The sequence below is a fragment of the Schistocerca cancellata genome, chromosome 2 (genome assembly GCF_023864275.1).
Source record: "Schistocerca cancellata isolate TAMUIC-IGC-003103 chromosome 2, iqSchCanc2.1, whole genome shotgun sequence".
NCBI lineage: Eukaryota > Metazoa > Arthropoda > Insecta > Orthoptera > Acrididae > Schistocerca > Schistocerca cancellata.
This window is the reverse complement of record NC_064627.1, coordinates 608,441,105-608,457,690: the sequence shown is the minus strand read 5'-3', so window position 1 is coordinate 608,457,690 and position 16,586 is coordinate 608,441,105. Positions and strand designations below refer to the sequence as shown.

The 16,586-nt window shown below is 40.2% G+C and overlaps 1 protein-coding gene across 2 annotated transcripts in view; it reads left to right on the top strand.

Moving 5' to 3' along the window:
- LOC126162268 (protein gustavus) overlaps positions 1 to 16,586 on the top strand; it is a 331,257-nt gene that overhangs the window by 298,508 nt on the left and 16,163 nt on the right. For both annotated transcript variants that reach the window (XM_049918662.1, XM_049918661.1), the window contains 3 exons: positions 4,729 to 4,907; positions 12,733 to 12,932; positions 13,506 to 13,691. In XM_049918662.1, the coding sequence (XP_049774619.1) occupies positions 4,729 to 4,907; positions 12,733 to 12,932; positions 13,506 to 13,691 (565 nt within the window). The remainder of the gene's footprint in view (positions 1 to 4,728; positions 4,908 to 12,732; positions 12,933 to 13,505; positions 13,692 to 16,586) is intronic.

Below are 16,586 nucleotides of genomic sequence, written 5' to 3'. Positions count from 1 at the left end.
GCGCGATAGGTAGGTGTGTGTGTGTGTGTGTGTGTGTGTGTGTGTGTGTGTGTGTGTGTGTGTGTCACTAATACGATACGCGAGTTGGGGTGGCAGTGATTGTGGCGAGATCTATTTACGAAATTTCAATCACCAACTTTCTCTTCCGAATGCGAAAATATTTTGACACCCACCTACGTAGGGAGAGATGATGATGATGATGATGATGATGATGATGATGATACAAGAAATCTGAGCTCGAACGGAAAGCTTTCGGTGTTCCTTTTCGCCACGCGCCATTTCAGAGTGGAATGGTAGAGTAGTAGTATGAAAATGGTTCGATGAACCCTCTGTCAGGCACTTCACTGTGAATTGCAGAGTAACCATGTAGATGTAGATTTTACTATAACACGTATCGGTTTGCCTTTTTGTAATTCAGCTTTGACATTATGATTTTTTCCGTCAAGTTTCGCCAGAAGTCCTGACACAGTCTAAAGTTGAAGCGTGAACTATCTGATTTCGTGAACTGGAACCTCTTCTTGTCAGTATGACAAAAGTATGATCGTCAGTGGTGATTTCACTTCTGCAAAGAGTTTCTGTAAAGGGTCGACCGCCGACGCGTTGATGAAACTTCGTGAGCATTTGCTTTTTACATTGTAATGTCACTAATGGAGATTGACTTGACAGGAATTCTGGCGATGTTACCCCCATCTGAAGAGGTCGATGGCCGAAATGACCCTCCATGGTTTCGAAAAGAAGCCTTTACTACACGTTTCCAAGTAGGCGGTTTTGCAAACGTGTTAGTGTTGATCATAGTAATGAAATTGTTAATGCTGACACACTAATGCTCTCGACCGCAAAGCACTACTGAATCAATTTTGGTTTAGCCGATTCTTTCTAAACGTAGGTGTACTAGAACCTTAAATTGAATTTTCATAAGGTCTTAGTCGCGCAAACTTTTTAGATTTACTTAAACAGTTTAGCAGACACTGCTGTTGGTCCCTCCAACCTTCAACGCATTGCAGGGTAGTGATATAGCAGGCTAGCTAAAAGTTAGATTCTAAGGCGGAATTCATCACCTGTAGGAATTTCTTAGAATAAAATAACGACCTTGTTTTCCTAGTTATCTGGACTGTCGACTCAAAGGAACATAGAATAAAAACTCAACTCAAAAGTAACGGCACTACAACAGTGGCGATATTTGGTTTTAGCTTAAACAATGCAGTGTAATAATGTGTAGTGCACGTAGATCTTACTGGGTGATGCTGTTCGGGTAGTTGCCTTTTCACCGGTAGAGTGCAAGTGCACGAGAGTTGCGGAGCTTTATTTACCACGAAGGTATATGTAGCTCATTTTCCTGTCGTAGAGAAGTTATAGGCGCAGTAACATAACGGCGTTCAACACCTAAACGATTGTAGTTTGATGGCTAAGGTTGGCACCAATCGGAAATGAGACACTAGCGCCTCTGTCTTTAGACTCCTAAATTTTCAAGCTAAAGGGCCGAGAAGCGAAGCAGCTTTGGGGGATTTTGTGCATCGTAAGATAAGCCCAAGAACCTCAAGATTTCTAGGTTATTCTGTGATATGTAAGTATAAAATTACAGAAATGTACACATTTGTTAGTGCATAGTTACCGTATTTTGTATTGCGTATGGAAGATTTTTGGTAGTTGCGTCCAGACAAGCGTGACCGTACGTGGTTTTAAAATTTGCATATTATTAGAACATACCTAATTACTTAAGACATTGTCGTCTGACACTGACGCAAAGAAGTTGATTAAAAACCAGGAAATTACGTACTTAGAGTACTAGATTCAGATTTCGTAGCATCCAAAAGATTTTACTGTTTGAGCACTGCGCTGCAACGTTTCCTTCCTAATGCTTAAGTATAACATACCACCGTTTTTTTCTGGAATATATTAGCTTGAAGGGAAAAATTGACAAACTGTTGATTAATGTATTTAACAATGGACGGAAAGTGACTTCTCGTTTGAGTATTTCTGCACGTGTTTCGAAGGAAATTAATCAGCGTTTCTCCGAAGAAGTTTCGGTGGCCATTTTGTGGACCTTGGATTTTATTTATTAATTCTTTGCAGGTATTTGAAATTTCTTAGATTTGCAGGATTGTTGACTTTCGAGCCAGAGTTAAAAATTGTTCAATGATGCCATTTCAGTACAGTCAAAATTCTGAAATACCAGGTCATAGAAATGAGGTATTCGTTAGATTCTAGACGCCATATTTCGATCTTGAATTTCAGAACATGATTTGGGTACGGTTTGAAAGCTTTCAGAGCGAAATGTTAGTTGGTAAGTCATTGGACCCCGACTGGGAATAATGAAGTTACGTCACCACTTGGATCGGCATTAAGATTTTTCTTAAAAATGCCGGGATGCTTCCTACACGTTAGCGTTATACCTTTAAACCTCTTAGATTCTGCGAAGATACTCCCCCGTATAAAACAGCTTCAGACTTCTACTTACTTTACAAATGAGGCAGCGTGTAAGCGAAAAAAAGTAAGCTACAGAAAAAGTTTGCAATTACGTTTAAAGCATGTTAGAAGTCAAAAAACGCATCTCAATGCTTACACGTCTTTCATCCCTCGAACGGTACGTCGTACAGTGGTACAATTTTTGCAGGTACGTTCAGTGGTATTTATTGATACTGTCTGCAAAATGTTGCAAATAATCATTAGAAATGTAATAAATTAAAACGTCATGTCAGTTTTTGAAGTTTTACTGCATGAACAACGAAAATGTAGTAAGCGATAAATCTCCTTCATTTCATCATTTTGTGGGGGTGTCAGCGAGTCGTAAAGGTTTGAAATTGTGTGTAAAGTTGGTTGAAAAGCGCAGACTACTTCTTATATATTGAATGAAGATAGTCAGTGCTGAGTTAAGCTGCTTGAACATACAGATTTTCTAATTACAATACTTACTTTGCTGTGTTAAACCTTTAAGGGAAGCAAATCCGCGAAATAATTTATTTTCTTACGTTACACCTTAGTCCATCCCGATCCGGAAAGTGTATGGTTTATATATATGTTTGGTGCATATTAACAGGAAAGAGCGCATGTCAGAGACAAGCCCCCTTTTGCTGTCACTTGAACTGTATGTAACCAGGCTGCAGCAGACTGTCTTTACTCAATTTATTCTTTGATCGTTCCTTTGCAAGTTGGTTGACCTGACGTAAAGTGACTCTAAGTAATAGCTGAACATCAGCTTAATTTACATTTTACTCGTCGTACTGATTTGAAATCATACTTACCCATTGGAAGTAATCTTATTGTGTTTACAGTTATATTATAACGTGCAGATGGTACATTAGGGTAGAATAAGGAAGTTTAACAGTAGGAATAAGTTTAAAAATATGACTCCCGTCATTCTCTCTGTCCAAAGCGCACCGACTTAATCTGTAAGCGATGAATGTAGACATAACTATCCCCTACTAATGTCAGTAGCAGGTGTTATAAAACCTATCTCTAGAGACTTAACAAAACCTTGCTTGCTAAATGGGAAAACTCAAAGCCCCAAAGAAGTTTTAATGGCAGTGATGAGTCAGCCGGCGGACTGGAACTTTTCAGCGATACAGACATAGAACCTGGGGTGACCCGATGCATTGCCCTCCTGTCAGTTGACCATGTATGGTGTGGAAAGTTGAGAAAAGTACCCTACGAATGACAAAAGAGGCAAGAATTCAAAAGAGGGCCTCCAAACATATTTTGGAGGATACAGAAACCCGCAACGAAGACAGCCGTAGACCTGGCGAGTATCACCTCTAAATGTAAGTTGTATGGGAAGTGAGGGAGCATACCATTTTATACACGTGGAAGCCGAGGACTAAGAGAGGATACTGAACGTATACAGAGAAGTACAGCACAATTGGTCACAGGTTTGCTTGATCGATGGGAGAGTGACAAAGATGCTGAAGGAATGAACTGGTGTATACTCGTCAAGATAGTAATTACTCCCATACGTATCGCTCACATAGGGATCATATAAGGGTAAGATTAGAGTAATTACAGTGCGCGGAGAGCCATTCAATCAATAATTCTCGCGTTCCATACTTGAATGGAACGGGAAGGAACCCAAATATCTGGTGCAATGGGACTTACCGTCTGCTGTGCACTTCACGGCGGTTTCCAGGGTATAGACGTAATGTAGAAAATATTTCAAGAAGTTTAAGTGAATCTTACTGAAAGTATGAAATGTTTAGCTTTAGGTAAAATTTTCTCTGACCCTAATACATTTAGGGTCAATGTCAGTGACACTTGGTACAGAGTTAAATTCACCCTTTCATTAAAATATAGGAGAATTATGGCAATCGATTAAAAGGTTCGACAGATATTTAGATACTACTTTTTTAAATGCCAGTTTCTTACGTCCCATTCATTTTTTTGGAATTCCTACCGTGATAACATTGCTACTGCTACATAACGTATAGCCTTTGAAGGAAGAGTTTCAAATTTGGTTCGATTTGAGCAAATAGTTTCAGAGAAATATGTAACAACGTTATTATTGTCAACCACGGGAAAGTCACTCGCGACCGGGTCCCCTAACGTAAGGATAGAGTATTTTAAATTCCGTCAATAATTAACGCGACAAATTGCAAATCAACTTTGTTCCGCCCCTGGAAGCAGTCGGAAGACAACCTGCAGGTGGGATTGTGGTCGTGAACAGAGGTAGCCATACGATAACGTAGACGTGCTTTGTAAGCAATCGCATTAACTGGTGTGTGTGTGTGTGTGTTGCAGGAGGTACAAGAGCAGAGCAGTGAGCAGCCAGAGCGCGCGGGCGTCGCACGGGCTGGACGTGCGGGAGCTGCGCCGCTACAGCTACAAGGCGGCCGTGCTGCCCAGCAAGACCGCCTCGCTGCTGCAGAGCCGGCGCGCGCACGCGCGCAGGGGCATGAACATGGGCCAGAAGATCTCAGGTACCACAGTTAGGTTGCTGACAGTTCGAAGTTCGGTTTTATGCGGCTCTCCACACTAGCGTATCCTCTGCGAGCATCATATCTGCATAATTACTGTAACCTACAAGCCTTCGAACCTCCTTACTGCAAAAAGTCTTGATTTACCGCTACAGGTCTTACTCCCTCCCTTCCCCATTCTTCAGGATGTGGCACAATTGTCCTAACTTCCAGCCAAAATCCGCCATATTGGATGACGTCACGCGCTGTTGCCAAGTCTACATGCCGCCATCTTGGATGTCATCACCGCCATCTTGAATAAATTTGGCAACAATGCAGCGTGAGCTGACATCCCCCCCCCTCTTGTCCCCATACGTCAACTGATTCTTTTGTCAAATTATTACAAATTTATTTTCTTCAGACTATGATACAGTATGTCTTTAGTTCAACTATTTACCCACCTATTCTTCAGCAGCACCACATTTCGTAAGTGTCTATTCTCTTCTTGTCTAACTGTCCCTCATCCAGAATGAGATTTTCACTCTGCAGCGGAGTGTGCGCTGATACGAAACTTTAAAACTCTGTGCCGGACTGAGACTCGGAACTCGAGACCTTAGCTTTTCGCGGGCAAGTGCTCTAGCAACTGAGCTACCTGAGCACGACTTGTGCCCTGTCCTCACAGCTTTACTTGTGCCAGTACCTCGTCTCCTACCTTCCAAACTTCGCAGGAGAGCTTCTGTAAAGGTTCAGAGTTCGTGTCTCGGTCTGGCACACAGTATAATCTACCAGGAAGTTTCTTGTTCCTCATCAGTGTAATTTCTCTGTCAAACTATCTTGGATCTGGGACATTGGCTGGTCTGATATATACCGAAGGAAAATTGCCAAACAGCTGTACGATTTCAGAAGTAATTTTATTTAGAAGACCAGTCTTGGCATCTTATTAATGCCATCTTCCTGCCTTATGCACTACATGTAAAGGGAATTGGATACATTGATGTATGTGTAACTGGAGCCGTCGATCTGGATCCCGTGAATTTTTTTTGTGGTTCATTTTGAAGACTTAACTATTGTTATCAAGACTTTGAAGTACACACTTCACAAAAAATTCACAGGGTCCAGGTATTGATGGCTCCAGTTATGCATGCACTCACACATCCAATTCTCTATATGTGGAATGCATAGACACAAGAAGATGGCATTAATAAGATGCCAAAACTGGTCTTCTAAATGAAGTACTAACTTCTGAAAACATACGGCTGTTAGGTGATTTTTTTTCTTTTGGTAAAAAGTCACTTTGGTCCAAAAATACTTTCTAATAATTAAATTTATATTACATGTTAGGTAATTCCTCTTTAACAAAAAAAGTTTTCTTGTATTGCTAGTCTGCATGTTATATCGTCTCTGCTTTGGTTATCAACTATTTTGCAGCCGCAGATACAAAAGCTTAAAATTTTACCATTTAAATTGCTAATTTAATTCACTCCACATCACCTGATGTAACTCTGCCTCATTCCGTATCCCTTGTAAGATGAACTTCAATAAAAATAGGTCATCATCTTTCCAGATGCTTGAGCACCTTTTCAGATTCTTGAGCACAGTGCCTGATCTAATCGTCTTGTTAAACTAGCGTTGTTACCACAGCAAACTGTTACGTAGAACCGAATGGTCCAAAAGCTTAGCTTAATTGAGAAATTTAAATGTAGTGCGTTAGGCATTGTGAAGGAACTCTGTGATTATCCCTGTGGTGTAATTGAGACAAATTCAAATGAAACTATGTAGCTCCAGAGACACATTTAAAGTCACAAATGTGTGTAGTTTATATAAGTAGACTGAATGACGAATGAAAATGTGTACAGAGGTTGGGATTCGAACCTGGGTCTCGTGTCCATTAGGCAGATACGCTAACTCCCATGCCACCCTGGTGCAGTGGCTTTGCATAAGTGCACTGACAATCTTACTGTGCCTTCCTCCTCAATCCAAATTCTCATTCATGCCTAAGCCCACTTGGTCTTCTAACATAATTGCAGAGGCTCAGTAGCTTTATTGCAATAGCAGCTCAGCATCGAATGAAACAGAGATAATGTGTGAAAAAATAGTTGTAAATGCTTTCATTGAGTTCGAATCCTGGCTTTGGTACAAATTTTTGTTTGCCACTTAAGTCTGCATATATACTTCGTGAAGCACATTTCTCGGACAATGTCGGAGAAATTAGAGGGGGATGAAAGCATTTCGGGCACTACACAATTTAAAGTATCAAAATATTAAACATCTTCTCTAGGATAAGGAAGAATTCCATTTAGATTTTGTTTACTTGTAACGGCAACACATTTGTCAGTGACGTTACATCTGGTCTTACACGATTTGAAGACTGTATTGATAGTTGATCGCATTCATGTTCAGTTTTTTATTCCATTGTAACTTCACCATGGTATTGCTGTGTAAATAAATTTATTGGAGAGAGACAATACATCCGTATATTTACCATTTGCTTTGATTACCTGTGTCACTTTCATACAAAATAATTCTTTAGGTTACAGATCTGGAAAAGCAGCCCATTTCTGGTTAGTGCCAGGACACTTGATTCCATTGAAATGATAAAATGTTAGAGTAGTCAAAGGTGGCTGTATTGAAAAAAAATACTATAGCACACTATTTCAACCCCTAAGAACAAAATCCTTCTGAAAGTACAAGAATGGGTGGGGGTGCTGGTGGAAACTGTAGCAGAAAGAAAAAAAGTGATGAGGAGCAGCCACCACCATTGGCCCTGCAAGCTCACATGTTTCACATACTCTGTTTTCTCTCGCCACTGCTTGGTAAATTGTTAATCTATCCATATCACAATTTCTGTGTACGTGTTGCCAGAGCCCAAGGGCATGTTACACAATTTGTTGACAACTAAATTGTGAAGCAAAGTTTTCAATAAATTTTTCGGTGTACCCTTGGACTTAAATGACTGATTTCTTGGTTATAATTAAGAAAGAACTTCTATCACTCTTGTAGAGGAGTTTGCAAATGTACTTAACCCGCTAATGTACTTAACTCTCCAGTGGCTGCGCTCTCTGATTTCACAATTTGTCATTTTTTTAGAGAAACCAGATGGTAAAGACTGAAATAAAATGGCTTGTCATGGTATAGTTATATATTTGAGGTAAGAATAAGTAAAGTAGTACTTGTATTATTAAAATACTACACATCAGTGAAAAGCTTCAATCGGAACAGATTTCCATTTACTTGCAAAGAGTCACACAGGGGTGACCCATATTTTTGACGAGGATGCTTTTGCAGACATTGTTTCTGCAACTTTTGCACATTGTATGACATTGTGTGTCATCCACATGAACGACATATTCCAGGTTGAGGTTCATCTCGTGAACCTGTCCTCTTCTGTGAATCTTCGTAGCATTATTTGTATGTCAGGTGGAAGGTTCAATAATTCCAATCTTTATTCCAGAAGAGCATTTATAAATCTAAGACAGCTTCTTTTGTAGAAGTTTCCTATTGACCCATGACAGTTGGGGGGAGGGGGGGGAGAAGGGAAATTGTACTGGAAATGATTGTGTTGTTTTGACTTCCCTCTTATTACTAGCCTGGAATTCAACTGGGATTGCTTTCTTTCTTTTCCTTTTGTCCCCGAAATTCTGATCTTGGTTAACTTTGTATCAAGAAAATTCTAATCTGGGCTACAGCTGCTAAAATAGTTAAGTTGTAATGTTCCTATTCATGTCCTCTGTGGGAGTTAGGTCTTTTGACACCTTCAGGTTTATTTGGTTTTGGGGATGATCCAGCCAATATGCACTTCGAAATATAAATGTCTTCATGTCACTAGGGACACGCATTTTGTACCGTACTTCGTAGGCTGGTTTCTAATGTACTGTGCAAATCCACTGTCATCTCCCACCTGCGACTGTTCAGGTTCATTATTGTGGTCGTCAGCTTCAATAATTTCCATATCAGATTCAGTGTCAGATTCATCACATGTCAACTCGTCTTCCAAAATTTGCAGTACTATTTGTAGGATCTCTTCAGGATGCTTTCCAGTGTCAAGTTCCCTAAAAATATAGTCATGGAACCATCAGTTAAGACTGTAAATAAGAATAAATATTGAAAATATGTGCAACACATTGTAAGCATATAAAGTTGAACTAACTTGTGCCTGTAGCCAAGGTGCTATTGAACACTAATTTTCCCAAAACCCGATGGATTCCAAACCTAAAACTGACTTCGTAGTTGCTGTGATCTACTCTATCGTCATGCACGAATACTTCTCCTTTAAAGCCGTTACCATAAACAAATCTTGGGTATGGCTTGGACAACTGCATGGCACCATCCTACGCCAACCAAGTCATGGGCCATCTAGAGGAATCCTCCTTAAACACACAAAACCCAAACCCCTCACCTGGTTCAGATTCGTTGACTGTATCTTTGTGATCAGGATTGAGGCTGAGGACACCTTATCCACATTCTCCAGAGCCTAAATGGCTACTTCTCAATTCACTTCACCTGGTTGTACTCAACCCAACAAGCCACCTTCCTTGATGTTGACATCCACCTTAAAGATGCCTGTGTCAAAACCTCCGTCTCTATCAAACCTACCAACAACTAGCAATACGTATACTTAAATAGCTGCCAGTCATTTCGTATCAAGAAGTCCTTTCCATACAGCCTAGCCATTCATGGCCGTCGCATGTATAGTGATGAGTGGTCCCTCTCGCAGTATACGGGGGATCTCGCCAAGGCCTTCAGACTGTAATTACTTCACCAACGTTGTACAAAAACAGATCTCTCATGCATTACTTCATCACTCATCCTCCACCTCCTGAAGTCCCGCCATCCAGCCACAGAGGAGCATTCCTCTCGTGACTCATTACCACCCAGGACTGGAGAAGCTGAACCACATCAGGTTTTTGAGTCCCTCTCATCATGCCCTGTAATGAGGAATGCCCTACTCACTACCTCCCCACCCCTTCCCACAGTGGTATTCTGCTACCCATCGAAACTACGCAGTATCCTCATCCAACCCTTACACTACCCCTGCTCCCACCCCCTTGCCTCCTGGCTCGTTTCCCTGTAATAGACCTAGATGCAACTCCTGTCCCATAAATCCTTTTACCATCACCTTCTCCAGTCTGACCACAAGCGTCACCTATCCCATCAAAGGCAGGGCAAGACCTGATCTAATAGCTAAGGTGCAACCACTGTGCTGCATGCTATGTAGGCAAAACCAGGAAGCTGTCTGCATAAATGGCCACTGACAAACTCTGGCCAAGAAACAGCTGGACCACCCTGTTGCTGAGCATGCAGCCCAACACGACGTTCATTATTTTGATGACCACTTCACAGCCTGTGCCATCTGGATCCTTCCCACCAACACCAGCTGTTCTGAGTTGCGCAGGTGGGCGCTCTCCCTGCAATATATCCTACGTTCTCAGAACCCACCTAGCCACAACCATTGTTATGCATTGTCCTTACCCATGTAGCCCCTTTCCTGTCCCCATACCAGCACTAACAGCCCCGCACCCCCCCTCCCCCCATTTAATCACACAACTGTACTGAGCTGCCCTACCCCCCTCTTCACCTCATCCCTGTATGCTCTTACAAGCAGCACTTTGCTGTCCCCCATATCTACTCGGATGTCATTCCCCCTTCCTGTCCCACCCTCATCCATACCCCCACCACCTGGTGGTTGCTTCTCTCATCATGTGCAGCTTCTTGCAGTCTGGTTTAAGCAGCATTTTCCATTGTGTTTAAAGTTGAAAAATAGTTACATGATAAGGAGTGTGATAGCAAGTGGAGCACTGTGGTTGAAATGAAGTTAACAGTGGTGTTGTAACTAAACAATGGCCAGATCTAGTATCAAACAAGATCACACATGCTCCATCTATGATGGAGATTGAATAGTGGCTTCCATAGAAGCCCACTACTAGCAACAGCCAATACAGTCAGAAAAAGCAAGTAAGGTGGTGCAGCAGTTAGTACACTGAACTCTCATTCGGCTGGATGACAGTTCTAATTCTTGTCTGGCCATCCTGATTTAGGTTTTCTGTGATTTACCTAAAGCTCTTCAGGCAAATACTGGGATAGTTTCTTTGAAAAGGCATGGCTGACTTCCTTCCCCATCCTTCCCTAATCTGATGGAACTGATGACCTTGCTGTTTGGTTCCCTCCCCATCAAATAAATAAACTAACCACACAGAAAACTAAAATTTGGGGCAGTGAATATACCATGGTGCACCCACCGGAAGGTTAAAGAACATAAATGTTGATGTCTATTCATCTGTACTTCAGGTACTAACTATTTATAGGTTAGTGGTAGCCTGTTTCTCTTTGTCAGTTGTTTCCATCCTGGATTTGTAGTGTAGTAAATTTCAGCTTATGTTTCTTTACATAGGAAAAATTAAATATGTTAGCACAAGCAGTTTGCAAAAGCTGTGTTTCATAGTCCAACTAATGAATGTAACTCTATGCAACTAGTTACACGTCTTTTACAAAATACCTCTTTAAAAATAGTGGTTTGGAAATTTTTGACAGTGTTGTTATTTTTTAAATTAAAATGAAATCCAAAACAATCTTTCCTAGAAAATAGGTGATAATATTTACCAATACAATACCATGTCACATGGCATGAACATGGTGAGTGAGACAGTTTCGCTGTTTCAACCATGCGAAGAGTACACAAACTTGTGCATCCACTCTAAATCTCTTCCCCACATTATTACTAATTAAAATTTTTAAACCATATTAAATTTGGACAAAACTGTTGCATAACTTTCATGACATTTTGCAACTTTCCAAAATGCCTTTTAAAATCGTTAACTTCGTCTGGAACTGAATTTGCACAGCATTCTTAAATTCTTTAGTTAACACTTGGCCAAAATTTTTGATTTGGAAATGATCAGGTGGACTTGAGTCCTATAATTGGTGTGGAATGATAAATACACTCCTGTATTTGCATAACTTTGTCTTTGGTGTTCTAACACCATTTCATTTTGGGCATCCTAGTGGACACTACTGCCCCCATCAGTGGTACTGTTCAGTATGTGGTTACTTCCTAAGACAGAATTATTCCAGCCTAATTTAGAACTTGTCTAAATTACTAATAAATATTATTCATGCATTTCCACATGAAACACACCCACAAGAAAGGATTTGCTTGGAAGTTTTACTCTTTTGCTTTTGCCAGTATGAAAAAAAATTATGTAAGTTTGTTTCTCCTGCTTTGGTCTCGTAATGTTTCTTTGTATCATAAAGAATATCCCATGTAATGGAAGCACATTTAGTGTTTCACAAATGACATGAGAATCATTTCAGCAAATAAACATGCTCAAATTGAAGATACTTCCCAATAGGATTAATTTTATTATTTTTGTTACGTACATTGAAGCAATTAGCATTATTCACCTGCTGTATATTGGGCTAAATCAGAATTCATTTTTGTGTAAGTAACAGGGCTTCTGTAAATTTCTTTTAATGAAACAAAGTAGTACATGCCTTCAAAGTAGCACTTCAACCACAGTCTACCTAATTGGTGCACATCAGTGGAGCACAGAGAAATTTTTTGCACTTAAACAGAAGGCCCATTGCATACTACCATTAGAAAACTTGTGCAGTTAAGTGCGAAATTTCATATAAAAACATGGAAAGTATTTTTAACTCCATGTAGAACTCCATAGTTAGTACCCATAAAGTGTGAAAGATGTTGCCATGAAACTGAATTCACAACTTTAGTTTTAGTTTAAATTTTTGGAGAGCATAGCAGCAGTAGCTGTTGTTCACATTTTAATATTATGTAAAATGTTAACATTAAATATATATAACCGTGACTTTGCTTTAAGTAAGTTTTGTGCTTCAGCCGTGGCCTCAGGTGGAGTAAAGACTGTGAACCGCGAGAGCCCACAACCATACAAGCCCGTAATCCCACGGGAGCTGGCGCAGGACTTTGCACGACCTGCACGCCTTGACATCTTGCTTGATATGCCACCCGCCAGCCGTGAGTGCCAGATAAAACATGCGTGGAACTCTGAGGACCGATCCCTCAATATCTTTGTAAAGGTGAGTATTCTTCGTAAGTTACACACACACACACACACACACACACACACACACACACACACACACACACAGATCTCTTCCATATTACTATGCAACAATAAACTTTTATTTGTAATCATTTCTTGTTTGTGGCCCAGACATGGCTTCTTCTTTCATGTTAATAAAATTGTTGTCCGAATTTTGCCATTTTACTACAGTAAGTTTACAGATACTGCATATATAGTTTCTCTTCACTGTAGTCTGATAGTGGATATTTAGAGTGACCTCTTAGTGCAGTGAATTGTCATTCCACAATGACATGATTTTCAGCAGTCATTGAAGGAAAAAAGCTGCGATTGTATTTCCGTTGCAGTGATATTAAAAAAGGAATTCTTACAGTAAAGTGTAGCATCAATCAAGGTTAAAATTATGCTACTCATTTTAATCTAAAACATGTTTCCAATTGGTAACTGCTATAAAGGTGTCAATGAAGAATTATAAATGCCACTGTGTTAATAAAAATAGTAAAAGTGTTAGGTAATCAGTTAAAAGTTCAGAGAGCTGAGTCAGTGGTCTTCTTTAAATTTGTTACAGGATGATGACAAGCTGACATTCCACAGGCACCCTGTAGCTCAGAGTACAGACTGCATCAGAGGTAAAGTGGGACTCACAAAGGGCCTTCACGTCTGGGAGGTACACTGGTCTACCCGTCAGAGGGGAACACATGCTGTTGTTGGTGTTGCAACACAAGATGCGCCTCTACATTCTGTTGGCTACCAGGTAACAGTGTTTCAGTAAACAAGGTGTGGATAAGGATGCAGAACATCCGTAACAACAAAATCTTCAACACATTATTTTTCTGGGAGCGTTTGCACGTGATAACTTTGCTTCTGTGATTCATTAGACTTGGCTCATCAGTCACATTGACAAACTTAACCAACTGTGTAGCTATTATCCTCCATTCCAGTTAACTACCACTGAAAGGGTGTGATTTATAGTTAAAGGCTCCCATTTTCTGACAATATAGGTTGTCACTCCGATCTTCATACATTATGTGGAGTTCAGATGTAATTCCAACTTCACTATGTCTGTCTTAATGAAATACAGGGATAAATCACAAGAATGTAAGTGTCTGAAATTCTGTGTGTCTGAGTAGGCAAATTCTATATTTCATTATTCTTACTTGAAGAGAAGCTGCCAATTCCATCAGTGCTGCGAGTTGTATAAATAATTGAACACTTTCCTGTATTAATGCTCTGGGAGTACGGTAACACAATCCACGGGTCTCATTATTGGATGTTTCATTTTGCTAGCAACGTTGATATTTCCTCATTAAGATTGATTTCATCATAGTGTTGAACTAATGTGCGCATTTTTAGTCAATAAGAAATATTCTGTATGTTTATCTAGTAAAATATCATTGGTTTGCAATTAAAAAAAAAAGGCTCAGATACTTTCAGTTAATTTGGTGACTATTAAATACAAAATCTAATTGCCCTACCAAGCACATCCTCATTGAAATGCCACACTTTATTATAAAGTGTGCAACATACAATAATGTTACAGAAGTGGGCATTAACGTGAAAATGCGGTTGTAGAATGAGAGTATACATGTAAAAGAGTGCATTCCCTAAAGTGTGCGAGTGACATGGTGCCTGAAGTAGCAGGCACTATGAAATGTCAGGTGGTGGTGAAATGAGTTACTGATGTTGCCAAACCTACCTACAGTGTGTAAACTTTTAGATGGCAGACCTCTCCCTAGTCCTGAATTAGTAGAAGTCGGTAAACGTCGGGAGGCTTCAGTAGGCACACAGTTTTGACTGCTGCCAACATTACGTAGCTGACTGTGTTGTAAAAGGTAGCCATTGTCGTCTGCTTAGTGATTGTTTTGCGCTGTACTGTTCTGTGTGTTTTTATTGTGCAGTTGTGCTAAACATTATCAAAATGAGTGAAGAGACAGTTGCTGGCCCACCTCGGGTGTCTCCAACAACCCCTACCGGTAGGCCTACGGTTAGAAGGAAACCAGTATTACGTAGAGAAGCTCACAAAATTATATTTCATGTTATTGAATGCTGCGAAAGGGAAAGGGAGCAGAAAAATTGCTTCACCCTATTTACAAATCTTAAGTGAGAGCTGCTACATACAGAGGACAAAGCATGCGTAGCATTCGAAGATTAAAACAGTTTTCCAAGAATGATCCTGGTGTATCACCACAAACGCCTGGCAAGAAAAGGTGAGTTTCCATTTCAGGTATTTTGTTTGCGATCACTTTGAAGGAGCCCCCTATTTTGTCCGAATTTCCTTAAATTTCATTTTTCTTTGCTACCGTATTGCTTTGTATGGAAACACCACTGGTTACTGTATTGCTTCAAAACACATTCATATTACAGTAGATTTCCAAATTAAAAAAAAATACATGCAGTACAGAAGGCATTTTCTTATAAATCTTTCTCTCTTTTAACTTAGGAAAGGAAGTGGAGATATCGAAGTAATGATCGATGATTTCGACCAGCGTGTCATTCGCAACACAATAGCGGAATTTTATTCAGTGCGGAAGATTGTGCCGAGCCTGCGAACACTGCTTCCAGTTTTGTACGAAAAAATAGGCTGGAAGTGGAGTGTCATTTTGCAGAGAAAAGTACTTTTGTCTATGGGATTCATATGGCATAAGGTGGAAAACGAGGAATGTGTTCTTAGACCGTCCAGACATTGTGCACTGGCGATCTCGTTTCATGGTTTGTGAGCGCATAGTAGACATTATATATATATATATATATATATATATATAAAAGAAAGATGATGAGACTTACCAAACAAAAGCGCTGGCAGGTCGATAGACACACAAACATACACACAAAAATCTAGCTTTCGCAACCAACGGTTGCCTCGTCAGGAAAGAGGGAAGGAGAAGGAAAGACAAAAGGGAGAGGGTAAGGAGTCATTCCAATCCCGGGAGCGGAAAGACTTACCTTAGGGGGAAAAAAGGACAAAGATGCATCACTGAGAGGAAAGTATAGCAATGTAAGCCATTTTATTTTACAATAAATATCTTAAAATTACAGTGAATCTAAGCAGACAGACAGTAATCATCATTCATAATTATTACTATGTCCACAGAAAGTGTAAGAAAATGATGATAAATGGTTTTCTGTTTAGGTTGATCCCTCATTAAAAGATGATGGGAAAATGCACAAAAGAAGAGATTCAGTTCTTGGCAAGCATTAAACTGAAATAATGGACAGATAGTGCTAGGTGTGAACCTGACAACAGTGATGGGGAAGGAACTGACCCAACCCATACAATTCTAGGCTTATTACTATTTCAGGTGCAAATAGACCAGATCAGTTGGGCTATAGAAGTCTTTTAAGGGTGGTAATAAACCATTTCTTTGAACAACAAAATGCAAACTCTTACAGAATAATTGTTTTGAACTTTTTCAAACTATATAAAGCACAAGAAAATGACAGTGTGCCCATTGGCTAGCAACCATTCTAAACTTCATCCCTGCACTACCAAAAAGGAAAATGAATGATGAGGAAAGCCTTAAGGTAAACGGATCCTGGCTTCCCGTACTGCAGCGAATGACCGTCGCAGGTAGCAAGAGGAGAAACGCACCGGAAATGACCGCTGAGAAGCCCTCGGACATTGGCGCACCAGGTACATATAGCCTGCGGC